General features: G+C 36.6%; 2 protein-coding genes across 2 annotated transcripts in view; both read right to left on the bottom strand.

Moving 5' to 3' along the window:
• Positions 1-9,243: 9,243 nt before the first annotated feature.
• Positions 9,244-18,663, bottom strand: part of LOC121257827 (cyclic nucleotide-gated ion channel 1-like) — a 102,738-nt gene continuing 93,318 nt past the window's right edge. Inside the window, exons 9-11 of the mRNA XM_041159077.1 lie at positions 11,305-11,416; positions 10,267-10,548; positions 9,244-9,924 (exon numbers count right to left, since the gene is read on the bottom strand). Coding sequence (XP_041015011.1) covers positions 9,448-9,924; positions 10,267-10,548; positions 11,305-11,416 — 871 coding nt within the window. The 3' untranslated portion in view covers positions 9,244-9,447. The remainder of the gene's footprint in view (positions 9,925-10,266; positions 10,549-11,304; positions 11,417-18,663) is intronic.
• Positions 11,735-18,663, bottom strand: part of LOC121258454 (cyclic nucleotide-gated ion channel 1-like) — a 54,857-nt gene continuing 47,928 nt past the window's right edge. Inside the window, exons 2-3 of the mRNA XM_041159961.1 lie at positions 12,248-12,532; positions 11,735-12,156 (exon numbers count right to left, since the gene is read on the bottom strand). Coding sequence (XP_041015895.1) covers positions 11,842-12,156; positions 12,248-12,532 — 600 coding nt within the window. The 3' untranslated portion in view covers positions 11,735-11,841. The remainder of the gene's footprint in view (positions 12,157-12,247; positions 12,533-18,663) is intronic.

Below are 18,663 nucleotides of genomic sequence, written 5' to 3'. Positions count from 1 at the left end.
TCGAACTATCCCTTTGATTAAAGTGTTGTGGAATAATCATGCTATCAGCGAAGCGTCTTGGGAATTCGAGGAAGAGATGCCAGTTATGTATCCTCACTTGTTCGAAGAGAATTTTTATAACTTGTAACAAATTTCGAGGACGGAATTTTTGTAAGGGGTAGAGGATGTAAGACCCAGTGTTGTGGGACCCAGCCTCGTGAACAAGGCCCAGCCTTTCTTGGAGAACTAGATACGGTGCCGTTTTGGTGAGCATTTCTTTTACATCAGTTTCCTTTTCGATTTCTCCTCAATTTGGTTATTTCTCCCCTGTTTTTTCTCTCCCTGTATCCCTTTCTCTTCAGACGGCTTCAGTTTGGACTTCTTGCCTCTCTACACTTTTAAATCCTTGCAGATTAGTGTGCCTCTCTCTCTCTCCCGCGTCCCTCTATTGCTCAGTATTTGTTGGAGTTGCAGTTTTGGGTAAAACAAATTTTAGACTTGGTTGCTGTGAGCTTCTCTAGTTGGTAAATCTCCTCTTTTCTCTTTTCCTCTCTAAGATTTCACATCTCTCTTCCTCTTACACGAAATGGCTATTGAATAGAATTTTTTTAAAAGTGCAGTCCGTGGTTTTGGTGGATTTTTCCCATGCATCTTTGTGTTTGTTGTAGTGCCGTGATTACGTCGTTCTACTCGGTTTCTTATAACCGTTAAGCCTTCAACCGTAAGCTATTCACTTAGTTGGGTAATTTTTCTCTCTTGAAGAAACAAAATTCTGACTTTCTCACTGAATTACTGGGAATTATTTTTTCATCTCTAGACAGTGTTGTGTTGGATTTGTGCTTTAGAAATAAATAGTAGTGAGTCTCGTTGGTTGCCGATTAGCATTTAGAAGTGTTGGATTTCCTTTTTTCGTGGAGTTGTGGACGGAGAAAAACATTTAATGTGTAGTGCTATTTTGGTTGAGTTGTTGGTGTTTGCTTGGAGTTATGGGCTGCTGAATTGGGTTTGATATATTGATTATTTGAGTGAACGTTAGTTTCGGTGGATGTTTAGACCAATATTGAAATTAGTATATGGTATTTTGGGTTGAAAGGTGGGCTGTCCAAGTGATTAGATGGCTGTTTGAGTTGAGTTAAATTTGTTGAAATATGGTTTAGAATTTGGATCTTAATTCTTTAGATCGAAATTGTGTTGTTGGTCTTTAATACTTAGTTTATATATATATATATTATTTTTTAGGAATAGGTGACGAGATTAATAGAGATCATTTTCAAAGCATAGACAATACGCTGCATGAGTCAGGTAAGCGGGGTTTCTATCCTAGGTTTTATATGAGTTATTAAAACTGAGGTTGACTTTATGAAAACTTACATATTTTGTGATGAAATGAGAACTTGGGAAAACAAAACCAACCTCTCTTATTTGCATTACTCATGAAATCTGTGTGGAAAAGGAAAAATATTTTCTAACAATTCATTGTGTAGACATGAACTAAATTCTATCATGTGATATCTGAAATCTAAAAAAGAGCGATATTGAGATAGTTTGGCTACCGGGATTAGTACAACCCTATCACGGAGGTGAAACATGGTCTCTGCTCTGTGAGATGCTCTGTTTTGATGTGATAATGATACTCAGTTTATGTTATGCTAAAGTATTGTGGGTTTTTACTTGTTTTAAAACTATCGCTCTGTTACTTTTGAAAACATGTTTTGTTCTGCATGATAATATTGTAAAATATTTTATTTTGCATGCCGTACTTGTTGAGTATTTGGAGTCTGGTCCACGGCGCTTGAGCGGAGAGTCTAGCCGCTCGAGCGAATACAAGTCAGAGAGCTTCGCTCAAAGATAGCTCGACAGACCGCTCGAGCAAAGGAAAGTCAGAGAGCTTCGCTCGACACCACTCGACACACAGCTCGAGCAAAGGCAAGTCAGAAAGCTCGATGCGGGCTCTACACGCCGCTCGAGCGAACATCACTAATTCTACTTAATTTAGGGTTTCTGCTGCATAAAATATATAAGCGATATTTTTATGGCTTGTACTGTATCAGAGTGAACAGTAGCCGTTCCACACAAAATTGTATTGTGATTCCTCAAATAATAAAAATCCTCTGCAGCTCCTGTGGACGTAAGCAATTTGCCGAACCACGTAAATACTGTGTCGTGTGTGATTGCTTGTTTTTCCCGTGTTTGAATTTACTTTATTGTCATCGTTTTTCACAACAGTACTTTGTAGATGCTCATGTTTGCATGCTAGCATATGTCCTCTGCTTACTGAGTTGTTGATAACTCACTTCCTTATCTTCATAATATTTTCAGATGATGTGGAGAGTCCAACTGAGGATCTAGATTAGAATGGTGAGCATGATTAAGTTAAGGAGATGATGTTAAAAGAAGAAATTTTGATGTCTTTTAGATTTGATGTCTTTTAGATTTAATTATGTTTTGGATTTAGTAGAACTTAGGAAATTATCAGTTTGGTATGTTATGACTACCGGGAGATTGTGGACCCCTTGGTATATTATTGTTGCAGTAATGACTTTGCGGAGTTTTCAAGGTGTTTATTTAGAAGATATGAGATTGATTTTTGCTTATGAAGTTTTTGGAGATTTATTTTAGATGTGTTGGGAAACATATTTATAAGTAACAGGTAGTAATTCTCCAACCCACCCGGGTATGGGACATTACATTTTGAGTTTTACTAATCATTCCCACACACCACGTACCACTTTTTTTTTTTAATTTTATTCTTTTTAAACTTATTGATTTTTTCAACTCATCATTCATATACCACACATTTGGTAAGAGAAAAAAATTAAAAAAAAAAGTGATGTATGGTGTGTGGAGATGATGAATAAAATTTTTCTAAGATTTTTGCTTATATAATTCCAAAAGTTATAAATTAGTCCATTGTATTCATAGACCCTTATAATTGAATAGCCTTTTTTTTTTTTTTTTTTTTTTTTTTTTTTATTAGTAATAACCAAAATAGAGATTTTATTACTTGCTGAAATGGTTAAAACTAAAATTCTAAAACTATGACATGATATTTTTAAATGGGTTGGAGAAAATTCTTTGATCAATATAGTTCGTAGGAAAATTTTGCTTTTAAGATTAGTACAAGATTTTTCTAAATTGGGTTGGAAAGGGAGGGATATTTCCCACCCAGCCCATGATAGTTGGGATTGGGTAAAACAATGAGGCCCAGGGCAGCTCGAGCCTTACCCTCCAATGGCCCCAAAATCTCCAAAAGAACTCGAGTCTCCAGCTGCATCAGCTGAAGAAGGACACCTTGCGTGAGAAACCAGACGAAGGGGGACAGATGAGACACGCTGACTCTAACATCTCTTGTGACACCAAGAATTAAAAGGCCTGTGTCGGCAGGTGAACAGAGGACACAAACGACCCTCCATTTTTTGACAAAGGGGACTAGAAGTGACTGCACTATTCACCCATCGGTAAGACATACCTTGGAAGCCACGCCGGATTAAATGAGCAGTCTTAGGAGCCTCACCACATTAAATACTAGACTAAGATAGTCGCAGGTGGGACGACTCAATGCTGAATAGGGGAACAAAATGTTCCCTTTGAACTTCATGTAAAAGCTACTTCCCAAGTACAAAGAACTCCCTCTGGATTGAATTATTCTAAGCTAACACTAAGAACACATAAGATTAACTTAGGCAATGGAGGCTCCTCGGACCATTCCAAGCCAACCTTCTTCTTTGTGTATGCATGTGAAGATCCCGGCTCTAGTTGCTAGAATCTTGTCTAGGCATGCAAAATACAACGTTAACAGTGCTGCTGTTTTTGGGATCTCTCCTATAGGCGTAACGTGTCCTTTGTATGGCAGCGACGGCCTGTTCTTAGACAACTTGAGGATGCAAAGTCTTACCAGAGGACATGGAAGGACGTTTTGCATAAATGGAGCAGGTGATGAAAACCCTGACTGCGCAAGTGGAATGCTTGACAAGGAGAGTGAAGCCTTACGCGTGGATGCTACCAGGTTGCCCAAAGATACTGAGTACAACCACACCAGACAGGAGGAGTCGCGAGCCATGGGAGGATGGATGCTGATGAAAATGACAAGAATAAGATGCAACATGAACTTTGCAACGTCATGGACAAATACAAGGAGATGGCCAAGAAGGTGGGAGCCTTGTCCTCGGTAGACTAGATGTTCACTAGCACGAATCTGCCTTATTGTGTGGAAGTGATGGCTATTCCATTGCCACCAAAGTTCAAGGTCCCCCATATAGATTTGTACGACGAAGTGAAGGATCTTTTAGAGCATCTGGACACCTTTAAGGCTCATACGACCCTACACGGATTCCTTGGAGAAATGCATTCACGGCCTTCTCGTTGATCCTGAAAGGCACAGTGGGGGCATGTTCCACGTCATTGGCACCAAACTCAATCTATACCTTTGAGGACCTAACTCACCTCTTCATCACACCGTTTATAATATGAAGGAGAACAAGAGGTTCGACGGCTTATATCCCAACCATAGAGCAACAAGAGCTACAGAGCTAAAAAGCCTACCTAGCCAGATTTAATAAGGAGCGCATGACCACCGATAACCAAGATGAGAAGATCACTCTTGCCTCCCTTTTAAGAGGAGTATCAAAACCGATTCATGGCTGAGTTGGCCGGGAATACTCCTGCCACACTACCGGAACTCATGGACCAGCTGATTGATTCATGAACACTAAGGACATGCTATGAGCGTTGACAGCGCCCAAAAAGATGGAGCAAGACCAGGCTGATAGGAAAGCCAAGACGTCAGGCTAATCTTAGACTGCAGACAAGGCAAAAGGAGGACACCACGGCAAAGAACGAGATGACTCCTGCCCCATGAAGGGGGCGGGCGCCAGTGATGGCCGGGCCATATTGACAGTATAAGAGGAGGACTAGCCCGTTACTCAAGAAATCGACCATCAGGATGGTGGTCGCCGTTATTGCACTTACTATATATATATACACACTATACTATACTATATATATATTATAATATAATATTAGATATAGTATGCTATATGTTATAATGTACATTATAATATATAACATATATTAATAATATAATATATTATTAATATATTTTGGGAAATTCAGTCACGAATTGTTTGAACGTCACTCAAAATGAAGTTCTAACGTTTTGTGTATATATGCTCGAAACCCAAACGGGAAACGTCATTCTCATCCATAAACCGTTATCTCTCCACAGTTGCATGCCGCCACTAAACCATCGCCACCGCAGTCAAACCCCGCCACAACCGTTGCAAAAAGGTAGGCATCCCTCTTTTGTCCTCTTATATGTTTTTTTTTTTTTTTAAGATTTAGTATGATTTTGTGTAAACTGAATATTAATGGTGGACAAATAGTCACTGTAGAAAAACTTTTTGAAGTATATACTTCATTTCTTTGGTGGCATTTGGCCACTTTGAACCGTGGCACATGATTTTTGAGAATGGTTGAGTTGAACATACGACGTTGCAATTATATAGCCATTATGCCTTCCACGTTCAAATGTATATTTTGTACATTTGAACATTACTTTTCATAGCATTTACACTTGAACATTGAATGTTAACGTTCAAACGTACTACTTTTGAATCTATCAGCCGTTATGCCTTCCACGTTTAAATGTATATTTTGTACATTTGAACATTACTTTTTGTAGTATTTACGTTCGAACGTATTGCTTTTTAATTTATCCGCCGTTTTGCCTTCCACGCTCGAACATCAATATTTTACGTTCGAATGTAAATCTTTATGTTCGAACGTAAAACACATATGTTCGAATGTAGAAGGCATAACGTTCAAATGTACCACATTTAAAAATTCTTAGCCATTATGCCCTTAACGTTCGAACGTGTATATTATACGTTTGAACGTTAATTATTATGTTTTAACGTTAAACACATACGTGCGAATGTTTTTTCTAAACGTTCATACATATGTTATATATTATGTTCGAACGTTAATGCAGAGCAATTTAAAATTAATATGAAAGATACATCAACAATACTAATACTTTTTTGTTCATTTTTTATTTTCAAGATATGGTTCATCCTTTGCATACCAAGAAACAGGGGAGGGAAGGAGCTACTGAGGACATTGCTCGAATCGTGGCTCGTACTATTATGGTGGAGTGAGAGGTCTTGATCAATGAGTTCGACGAGCTCAGATGAGAGCAGACGAACTTCAGAGATATCTTCATCAGTAGAGGTTGGGGAAATATCTACACATTGAGGGCAAATGTATACCTCTCAATGGTTCGGGAGTTCAATATGGGGATGTGCTCCATATCTCAGGACGCATCCTCTCACACCGTGACTGTAAGCGGTGTTTCGTTTGAGATTTCACAGAATTTCATCGTCGAGCTCTTTGGGATTCACCGAGTAGTTGAGACATTGACTACAATTGACTCTCAGACTGGGGACACAGTACATGGTTCGCTCATCTACATCTGTACACGGTACACTCGATACAGATGTAGGAACTTTTGTATCATCTGCTGGTCTAGTTGAGCCAGTAGATGATGCCAGAGATGCAGATCGTTCATAGGTCAAGGGTACTGACCATGAGGCTCAGGATGATGACCGTGACGAAGATTTCTATATCCTCACTGCGAGAGACAGCATGCAGATCGAGAGGAAGAACGCCTTCAACCAAATACATCTGCTACATTTATTTCGGATGTTGCAGCTTATTGTTGCAACAAACCTTGATCCTGTGACACATAAGATGACATTTAGTCTGATTCAGGCACAAATTTTTTATACGAGTGGCACGTGAAGATCCCATCGATTTGTCTCTACTCATCTTTGATAGAATCTGTTACGAGGCAAGCATCGTCTCCATAAACAACCTCCCATATGATGTCATCATCAGTCGACTATTACTTGCTCGAAGAGTGCCACTCCAGCCGAAGGAACAGGTCACAGATCAGATGAGCCCCCTCGACATAAGCACGCATCAACGTAGCATTAGACAGGCGAGAGGGTATCCTTGACGTCAGCCACCCCCTGTAATGGATCTACTTCCTCTTACGCAGCCAGGGTCCTGTGTGGAGAGTAGTAGTCAGCAGCCGACGAGTACATTTGCGGGAGATGCGCGACCTGCTTGGGTTAATGCGGTAATCTCACAGCCAATTTTGCATATCGATTGACAGATCGTGGTTGTAGAGTAGTCTATCGCCGAGATAGTCCATCGTGTAGGCATCCTCAATGAGAAGGTTGATAGCTTAACTGAGGAGATATGGAGTACGAATTTCATGAACAACGCGTTCGTGTGAGTGTTGTTTACGAAATTCTATCATATTTTATATTTTTCTTTTAATTTATGTAAGGAACAATATTATTTAATATATCTATTATTTTTTAATTTCAAATTCTCAATCTTCTTTAATGTTAGATTTTTCAATTTTAATACTAAATTACTGCACTTCAAATATATATAAACGTAAATATATTTTTATATATAAATATATAATTATATCTTACAAATTGTGTATATATAAATATATATTACAATTTGACTTGTTCACAAATTATGCACGATAAAAATCACATAAATTTTAAATTATACTCATATTTAATTTAAATTTACAATTAACGTTCGAACGTTGATGCCAAAATATTTTACCTTCGCACTTAAGTAGCCACAATGTTCAAATGTATATGTCACATTCGAACGTAAATTTTCTCTGTTTGTATGTAAAAAACATCTCATTTGTCTTTAGTGATGGTTTCCAGAAACTGTCATAAAAAATACTTTCTAGTGAAAGTTTGGAGACTATCATAATTTTTAAAGATTTATACATAACATTTTATATGACACATTATATAATAATATTTTAAATGAGGAATATTTTTAAAATATATCTTATAAAATGTGGTTTTCAAGGCGGGGCCATCTGTTTAATTAACCACGTACGCATATTGCATTGGGTCAGGGAAAAAAGTGGTACCAATCCTGTTTCGTCAAATATTCTTGATCGTTTGTTTTTATTTATGTATATTTTTTTTCTCGCTTGTATTGATTGTTAGGATACACTTGTTCGGCTCTCTGCCCCTGTTATTTTATTTTATTTTTATAATTGTTTTAGAGCATACATGATTTGTTGGAGAGGACAAGCTCATTAAATTATAGTGAAAACTTGCCAATTTGAGATGCGGCTGCTTTGGTTGATCTATACATGATTGACGCTGTACTTAATTCGTAGGTCGCAAAGACCTCAAAACATCCTATAAAAAAATACAATAACAGCAGGAATTTTGTATTTGCACCAAAAATTAAAACTACCAAAATTAACATATCACACCATCAAGAATAATATCCGACTATAATGATTTCATGGATAATGGTGCATGCAGAATAGATGTGTCAATATGTAATACAACTTGTGAATCCAACACGAACACGACACAAAATTAACGGATTTAGATTTGATGTTAACAGATTTGGATCAAAGCGAGTTGACTCGTTAAGACACGACTTATAAACGGGTCAATAACGGGTTAACTTGGTTAACACGAAATCAACCCGTTTTAACATGTTTAGAATTTATTTCAAAATGAAAATTTTATTATTGTTAAGTTGTACTATTGTTATTTCTTAGTATGCATATATTTTTATTATTTTTATTGTTGGGATTATAATTTTAGACCTATGCTCATATTTTTTATTGTATAGTTTGTAATATTGGTTTAATTATATGTTAAAATTTGAAAAATATTGATATATTTTTTAAGATATTGTGGTTATTAATAAATATAGACTTTAACTTTTATATGAAATTATATTAATCAGGTCAAATGAGTTATGTATTTTAGTTCAACCCATTTACATGAAACAAACGAGTTTAAATGAGTCATGTCGTGTTAACATATGTCTAATTAATTATTAAATAAGTTCAAACGGGTGACACGATACGAACCGTTATCTAATTGAGTTCGGTTAGAGTTTGGAAGTTTGACACATTTAGGTTAACAGTTTGGGTTCGGGTTGACCTATTTAGTCGAATGTTCATGACTTGACAAGATAGTAACACGACACGAAAACACAATTTACCACCCATAGTGCAGAGTATTAAAATACAATATCCAATAACTTGAAGGTGTGAGCCTACTATTTCCTTTCTCAAATTGATAATGTGCAACAATATTATCGCTTTCATTTATTATTATACAATTAGTTATTTATGGTTTCTTACTGATCTTATAACCACTCAATATTAAAATCAAGCGACGGCAACATATCTAATGACATAAAAAAAACAAGTGCAACATTTAATCCACAACATAATACAAGTCCTCTTAAACAATCTATTTATTATATTTGGACAAAGAGCAAGAGCATTTGATTACACTAAATTAATTATTAAGTGGTACAGTTATGTAAACTTGGGGAGCTGTTGGTGACAGTAGCCTTAGCCAACAGCATGGGCAGACTTGGTAGCCTCATTCAAGTACGTACTTTATGAGGATGGATGGTGTGGCGGCGCCATGCTGCTTGGATGGATGAGGCTGCAAAATGTTTGAGCTGTTCAGAGTCAGATTCGACGATGTGTCTAAACTTGCTAAATTTCCACCAGCATTGAGACAACATATCCTTGAGGTCGGTAGCCATAAGATAAAACCCTTCAACTTTTGTATGACATTTGAGAGTCCTTGTCGATAAGGGAAGGTCGGATAGTGTTGGGGATTCCAGCACCCACTTTACAAGACGTCTTCCAAAGTGGTCACCTGTCTCAACACACTCAGTTTTGTTGCCATGATTACTTGTATACGTCCACGCAATTCCTTTTACCACGAAGATCAGTGCATCCAATGGTTCTCCCTCTCGAACAATGTAGCTGCTTTGATTGTAGTGCACATGCTTGAGAAACTTACAGGTGATCTCAAACAACAATTCTTCACTTTCATTTTTTAATATGGGTACCTGCGTGTTCACAAACAATTGAGCAAAATTAGACTTCATGCAAAGTTGAAAAATCATAATTATAGTCTTTAATTGGTGTGACACATTTAAGTGATCTTATAAGTCAACTACTTACATGAAAGATGAATTAAAGTATGACACAACAGTATTTGGTATGATTGAGGATGGATGTCAGACAAATGTCGTTATAACGACATTTCTGATCTTAATGTAGCAGCTAGCTCGTTACTAAATCACTACATCGATCTTACTATACATTCGATTAATTTTGAAGCAATTTTTACTGAAAAAAAACTGAAATTTAGAGGTAAGTGGGTGGGAGAAGGGGGGATCGAAACTCACTCTCCTTAGCAGGGGCAAGCAGAGATGGAGCTTTATCAATCTTCCGAGTGCTGTGGGAAGATGAGGGAATGGGTTTTCTGTATCAATATGTTTGTTTTGATCTTCTAGTATTGGTGTCACATAGGTCATGATCATCTGTTTTAACTGGTCAGGGAGTCCAATTGTGCTTATCCAACATTCAATGCTACGTAATTTTGTTCTCATGATCTTATTATGCTGCTTAAATTTTGACCGCTTATAAATCTCCTCTAGCTCGTTAGATACCTCCCACTGCATATACACCTGTCACATCGCAATTATGTAGATTAGTTTCTAAGATTTCTACTCATAATTAATTACTTCTAAAAGTTATCAATTGTCACATTATATTCATAAAAGATTAGATTTCTACTGACCATATTTTAGTTCATAATGGCCAAAGATAGATATTAATTTATTGCTTGCCAAATGTTTAAAATTTAAATTTACTAGACTATCATGACATGATAACTTATATAACAAAAATGGGTTGGAGAAAATTTCATCCAATTTAATTAGTTGGGAGTAAAACGTCGATCTTAATATTAGTACAAGGTTTTCCTCCAAATTGGATTGGAAATAAGTAAGAATCCCCCAACCTAATTATATATATACAAATATAAAAATAATATAAGAAAAATATATATCATAGATAAACCATCCTGGCCTAACACGTAATTTGTCGACAAACCATGGTACTTGTCCCAAAGATTCATGGGAATTTAATCATTCAATTTATAGGTCAGCAGACGCTTTTAATAAGTAGACCACCTAATATAGAATATTTAATTAAATAAGTGAGAATTCAAATTAAGGACCTCTAAACATATATGTTTATAAAATATCACCACATTCTCAAAAATGTTTGAGCTGTTACGAATTGAATAGATGAAAATAATTAAAGTTTAACCATATTCATATATACACATAATTATGGAAATAATAAGATCACTGCCTAAAAAATATTAAGAAAAGAAGAAGAAGAAGACGAAGAAGAAGAAGAAGAAGATCGGCACCAACCTGCAAATTTCCGATGAAGTATAAAAACAGAATCAAGCCAAAGATCGAGATTAGAACTGTGAAGCAGTTTTCCCAATAATAAGGACTTGTTTCAAGGTTTTGACCAAATGAACTGCCAGAAAATTAAATGATCAGAAAACATTAATATATATATATATATATATATGCTCAAAATGAATAACAATTTATAACGTCTTTTTACCTTCAAATTATTATCTTTTTTTAATTTGTTGAAAATAATATTGTGGTAGCTGAATTACTACTTTGACATGCACGTCGGACAATATCTAAACTTTAATTTAATCAAATATCACTTTCATTCGATTTTAATCATTGAAATAAGTAAAAAATAAAAAAAGGTATCATGATGGCATAATTTTAATGGATTAAGAGGTGATCATCATGCATATCTTAGTATTTTTGGTACGTAGGTACGATTAATTAGTTATATCTCAAAGTGGTACTTCCAATATATTATGTTTGATTACATTAATCCATTAAGTTTAATGGAACAAAATGCATGTATGATTATGTATTTCAATAATAATAATAAAGCGTAACATGCACGAACCTCAAATTTCGCAGGCCCCACCAAAAACAGAAGATGGTCTTTCGCAAAAAATCCATGGACTCCAGAATACCAGATTGACGGGCTTCTTGGAATATTCCAAAATCAAAGAGAGTGGTATCTGGTTTTTCTAAAGAGCAAAAATTATTTAAAAATGTGTTATTGCTAAAACCATGACCACAGTTAAAAGAAGTCTTGTTACATCCGGTATCATGCTTACAGGCCACGTGCCAGCACGTGGTCTCTCGTTCGATGGAGAAGAAGTACCAAAAAGAACCCAGTATCTGATCATGATCAAAGATAAATATTTCATCCCCAACTATTAATTAATTATAAAGTAGTAGAGATAATAATAAATGATGAAAACATACGTACATGACTGGCAACGAGATACAGAAAGAGATTGAATCCAGCTTTCATCACTATAAAACCTTTGGGTGGGATCATCATATTCTTGTAGCTGCCTTCTGCGTTCACCTTAACACGAGTAGTTTGTGGGATACTTTTAGGTAGGATGATATTCTCGTTGACTATTTTCCACAATCTGTAGATACGGAAAAGTCTTGGCACATATTGCAACAGAACAGCTGCATTTAGGAATTTCCTTCCGTCCCGGAATTTCGAACCTCTCATTTCAGAAAATATAATTGGCACTAGAAACTGTTGTTCATAAAATTTAATAATTGGAGGAGATCAATGGTATAATGTTTTTGTTACAATCCTGCATTCTTAAGAATATAATAATGTTTTTGTGATGATACCTGGGGGACTGGAAGAATGCCGAGGATGTTAATTACGTAGTCTAACCTCGAGTAACAGTCATCGACCCTGCTTGGTCTTGACCGAGCAACCAAATCCCCTAAAGCAACCAAATCCAGGAAAGATCGCACACCAGTAGCAAAGATTTGTAAAGTGTTATCTAAAGCAATGCATTTGGTAGCCTCGTTGATGATCGGAAGATAAAAGAACAAAGGGTCCACTGCTATTGCAACTACACACACCACTAAAAACGCCACATCCCAATGGAAGTACTGGAGCCTCAACCACCACGGCGTTTTTGAAATAATTTTCATCAAACGTTGATTGACCTGCCCAATTGCCAATTTTATTATTTTCTTTTGTTCTGAACCAATACCATCATTCTTGGGTCCTTGACTCTCAACATCCTCGCTCCTGATCAGCACAGCATACGTATATATATATATATGTGAGATGAATAACTATTATTATTCATGATCATCATTTTAACTATTATTACTTCATTTCCGATGTGTTATTAAATCGTGAGTAGAAATTATTTACTAATTTTTGTTATTTATCTATTATTTGATATCAAGAAAATAAGATAAATAGCATTTTTAAGATTGAAGAAGAAGAAGATGCTCACCTTACTCGCCCACTTCCTCCAGAATCCCAACGACGACTCATAACTAAAGCTTACAAAAGTCGAATAAGGTCTCGAAAATCTTTCAACTCCACGAACTTCGATCTGAATTTAGTATCCAGAAATTCCGGATTTGGAGCACTTCTACATAGAAAATGGAAAAGATATGACCGCTGTCATTTATAAAGAACTCCATGGTAATAGCCAGACATGCATAATTTTAAAAAAATAAAAAAATAAAAAAAACCCACATCCAACGTACAATAATGCGGATTTATAGAGTAGAAAATGAACCTGCAGTTAAAGTTTGAGAGAGGAAACTAAGTGAAGGACTTGGATTAAAGCAATAAGTGACAGAAAGTGCATGCCTTAGATGCCGCATTAATATTGAAGATGCAGAAGCTAGCAAGTGGTGAACAGTGGTCATACGTCTTTATCTTCTGGCAAATATAATATTGAGTGAAGCACTGGCATTAGTCCATCCGGCCCTGTACTCAAGTCTTTGTTTAGCATATAAAGTCGTTCATAAAAACCCATAAAATTTAATTAATTACTCCCAACTCCAGTTCTCAGCCAGCTAAACGCATGTGTTACAATTATGCAAAAAGATAAAAAAGCTAAACGTGCTACTGTTACATAGGGAAAATGAAACTTACACACTTTCCCAGCAAATCAAAATAATTGAAAAATGCAATTTGCTAATTTAATAGGCCCCGTTTGGGCGAATTACTTTAACCTATATGCTAATTTACCAAACCTTCAAGAAAGAATATACAGATCAACCGAGTAAAATCTTTGCAAACTTGACCATAAAGTGAGATTCCACGTGACACAGTGACAGCACGATCGGTAATTGTTTCTTTAAGATATGAATCTTTTTGACCGAATCATGTGTACCCTAGGCAACTCCCGCCAAAACACCCCCCCCCCCTCCCGGCCGGGGTCGCGCGCTCTCTCTAGTAAAAAATTAGAGCTCCAAATCTGATTTTCAACAAAGGAGGAGAAAAGTTTTATTTTATTTCTTCATAAAGAAGTTTTGAGAAAGCTTTCATTCATATATATATTGATCATGTCCAATTTGTTTCTATACTAGGAATCTGTACAATATAAAAAGAATGATAAATTAAGGTGCAGCTTAAGGTAAGTGGTTGAAATCATGGTTGATTACTTGCTATGATTGTTGGACTATTTTGATTATGTGCTTGATCTATGGCAGCTTGATCTTCATTCCTTATATTCCCCTTCAAATTAACTTGGCTGTGTATGGTAACAGAGGCCAAGTTTGTCTCGCAATTGCTTGAATGGACCGTTGAGCAATGGCTTCGTAAAAATATCATATAGCTGATCTAGTGATTTAACAAACTGAGTTTCTAAAGCCCCAAGTGCTACTCTTTCTCGAATGTAGTGATAATCAAGTTCTATATGTTTTGTTCGAGCATAGAGAACTGGTTTAACAGTGAGATATAAAGCACTCGTATTATCACAATATAAGGTTGCTGCTTTTGATTGAGTTAGTCCAAGATCTCTAAGTAGTTTTGAAAACCAAGTCAGCTCAGTTGCAGTTGATGCCATGGCTCTGTATTCAGCCTCAGCACTTGACCTGGACATTGTAGGTTGCTTCTTAGCACTCCATGAAATGTAGTTTGCCAAGGAAAGTACAATATCCTGAAGTAGATCTTCTTGTGGTTGGGCAACATGCCCAATCTTCATAAGAAAACCCATACAAGTCGAGAGTGCTGCTTGAGGTTATATGTAGGCCAAGTTTTGTAATGCCCTGCATGTGCCTTAGGATTCTCTTAACAAGCTGAAAGTGCTGGATTGTTGGTGTTTGCATAAATTGACAAACATAGTTGACAGAAAAAGAGAGATCTGGTTTGGTAAATGTCAGTTATTGCAAGCCTCCAACTATGCTCCTGTAAGTAGTTGGATCATGGAAAAGCTCCTCAGAGGCTTTGAGTTGTTGACCTTTGGATGGCATAGGTGTAGACAAAGGTTTACACTCATGCATATTGGCTCGAGTTAGCAACTCTATAATATACCTGTGCTGAGATAAGAGTAGACCTAAACCAATCTTGTGGACTTCTATTCCTAGAAAATGGTGAAGAAAGCCAAGATCCTTGATGGAAAATTGAGAACTGAGCTGAGAAATCAATCACTGAATTCTGTTGGGATTGTTACCTGTTACCACCATGTCATCTACATATAAAAGAAGAATTAGTATCCCATGGTTAGAGTGACAAATAAATAGACTTGGATCAGCTGACCTTGAATAAAAGCCAAGCTAAAAAAGAAAGTCACTAAGTCTGTCAAAACAGGCTCGAGGAGCTTGTTTGAGGCCATATAAGGCTCTGTTGAGCTTGCACACATGCTGAGGATAATGCTCATCTGTATAGCTTGGTGGCTGATGCATGTAGACAGGAGTGTTGAGACAACCATGTAGAAATGCATTCTTAACATCTAGTTGATGAAGTGCCCAGTTTTTCATAATAGCAAGTGTGAGGACCAATCTGATAGTAGCAGGCTTCACAACTAGAGAGAAAGCTTTTGAGAAATCAACCCCATCTACTTGACTGAAGCCTTTAGCAACAAGTCTTGCTTTTAGCCTTTCTAGTGTGCCATCTGCCTTAAGTTTTGCCTTGTAAACCCACTTGGATCCAATGACATTCATGTCAGCAGTTCTTGGAACCAATTTCCAGGTATGATTAACTGCAAGTGCAGCTAATTCCTCTTCCATTGTAGCAGACCATCCAAGGTGGTTCTTGTCAATTTTAACAGATTTTGGCTCAGTAGGAATAGAGACCAAATTATGCAAGTTTGCATATCTAGGATTAGGTTTGTGAATGCTACACCTAGACCTGGTTTGCATATGACGATGTGATGGTGGTTGCACTGCAGCTTCAACAAGAAAGGGAGGAAGTGTATTTTGCAAAGACTTTTTTCTATAGGAGGAATAGTTGAATATGTATGTTGCTGGATAGTCTATGAATCGATGATGACAGCTTGAATTGATGGATGGGGGGAAGGAGGAGCAAATGCAGAGGGCAACACAGATTCTTTTGAGAAACTATTTTAACATTCAATGAAGCTGGAAACATCTCCCTCAATAGGAGGAGAATCATATAACAGAGTTGGCTTAGAATATCAAAGAACAGACTCATCAAATACAACATGCCTTGAGGTATAAACTTGACCAGTGGGTGTATAAAGGCATTTATAGCCTTTGTGTTTGGTACTATAAACAATAAAGATACATGGCAATGACTTTGGTTCAAGTTTATTGGAGCTAAAATCTCCAAGATAAGGAAAGCATCTAGACCCAAGAGTTCTAAGAATGCTATAATTAGGATATTTGGCATAGAGTTTACAGAAGGGAGAGTCCATATTAAGAAGAGGAGAAGGCAATCTATTAAGCAAAACCGTAGCAGCAGAGAAGCAATCTAACCAGAATCTAGGTGGAAGTTTTGCATGGAACATCATGGTTAAACCTAGATTGGTTATACTTTTATGCTTTCTTTCAGCTTTGTCATTTTGTTCTGGCATTTTTGGACAAGTTGATTGATGAAAAATGCCAAAATTTTGAAAATATTCAGTGAGGTTCTTGTTGCTAAACTCACCTCTTTCATCAGTTTGGAAAACTCGAATTTTGGCATTAAAATGGCACATGGCAAACACATGAAACTGTATAAAAGCAGAGTTAAAATCAGACTTGTGTTTGAGGGGAATTAACCAACTGAAATTAGTAGTTTCATCAACAAAGATAGCATAGAATCTATACTTTTCTATAGAAGGAGTGGGAGCAGGTGCCCGTAGATCACAATGAACTTTTTCAAAAGGAACATTGACTATATTGTCTCTTAAAAGAAATGACAATCTACAAGCTTTTCCCAGTTGACAACTTGTACAGATTTCAGAAGAAATTTGTTTTGAATCAAGAGTAATAAACTTCTTATTACAAAAATAGTCTAAGATTCTTGAATTTGGATGTCCACGCTTGAGATGCCAGTTCTCTTTATTTGTGGATCTAAATCTAGAGGAGAAAAAACTCCTTTTATTGTAAGAGGTTGAACCAACATTATAAAAAATGTATAGTCCTTTCTGTTTACTTAATGTGACCACTGTCCTCATTGTTGTCCTATCCTTTATCCCAAAACTATGGCCATCAAACTCAAATCTCAGTGGATAATTGAATGTAAGCTTCCTAACAGATAATAAATCCTTCTTAATTTCAGGTACCACTAGCACATCATTCAACTATATTGGAGATAGAGGTGAATCAACTATTGCTTGACCAACATAAGTGATAGGTAAACCTTTACCATTACCAACCATGATACCTCATGATCATTATATGGAAGTAACGAGTGAAGAGTACCTTCATTAGCAATCATGTGGCCAGTTGCACCAGTGTCAAGATGCCATGAAGCTGGGTCAAGAGCCTCATCCATTATTATGGCTGCAAAACTCTGTGGAAGGTTGTCATGTGTAAAAGAATGATTGAACCTATTGAAACAATTAAGAGCAACTTGATTTCGTTTGTGACATTTCTGACACAACTTCTTCTTTGCCTGTTGTTTTGGAATTTGAATTTGAGGAAGGACCATGAGATTGATTGTTGGATGAGCTTGATCTTGAGCCAGTGGATTGGCCTTGGATAAAGCCACGGCCTTTGGAGTTAAAAGAACTAGTGCTAGAGTTTGGTTTCCTTTGTTTGAATGACTTTTGGCCATAAAAAACCATAGGAGAAGGACTAACATCAACCTTGTATCTATCAGTATAGCTTTCCAATAAAGTAACTAATTTTGAAAAGGCTGGAATAGGTGGCCTTAGCATAGTAGCTATAAAAACTTCAAAATCCTTACCAAGGCCGTTGAGAAGCCACCAAGACTTTTTATGTTCAAAACAGGTTTGCCAATAACATCAAGTTCATTACAAATTGTTTTAAATCTCCTCAGATTCACTCAAGGAATCAGATTCTTTAGTGATTGAGGTGAGTCTTTGCTTAAGTGCAAGACTACGATCAGAGGACACCCTTGCAAAAGCATAAACAAGGGCACTCCAAACTTCTAAGGCAATGTTTAGACCAACCACAAGGTCTAAAACTTCCTCACTCAAGGTGGCTGTAAGCCATTCTTTAACAAGCCTATTAGACTTGCACTACTTGTGATAAAGTGGATTAGACTGAGAGGTATTAGACTCATCAAGAATAAACTGTGATGGAGTGGGTATATCACCTGTGATAAAACCTTGAAGGTCGTAGCTTTCAAGGATATTTAGCATCTGAGTTTTCCAGAGCAGAAAGTTGCTGGAAGTGAGTTTGAGAGACACATAATTCTATACATTTTGTGAGACAGGATATGGATAGGGATATGAATTTGAGGATGTGGAAGAAACATTTGAATTAAAGAAG

This window comes from Juglans microcarpa x Juglans regia, chromosome 3S, assembly GCF_004785595.1.
Source record: "Juglans microcarpa x Juglans regia isolate MS1-56 chromosome 3S, Jm3101_v1.0, whole genome shotgun sequence".
In the NCBI taxonomy this organism is placed as follows: Eukaryota; Viridiplantae; Streptophyta; class Magnoliopsida; order Fagales; family Juglandaceae; genus Juglans; species Juglans microcarpa x Juglans regia.
This window is presented reverse-complemented; position numbering and strand designations above follow the sequence as displayed.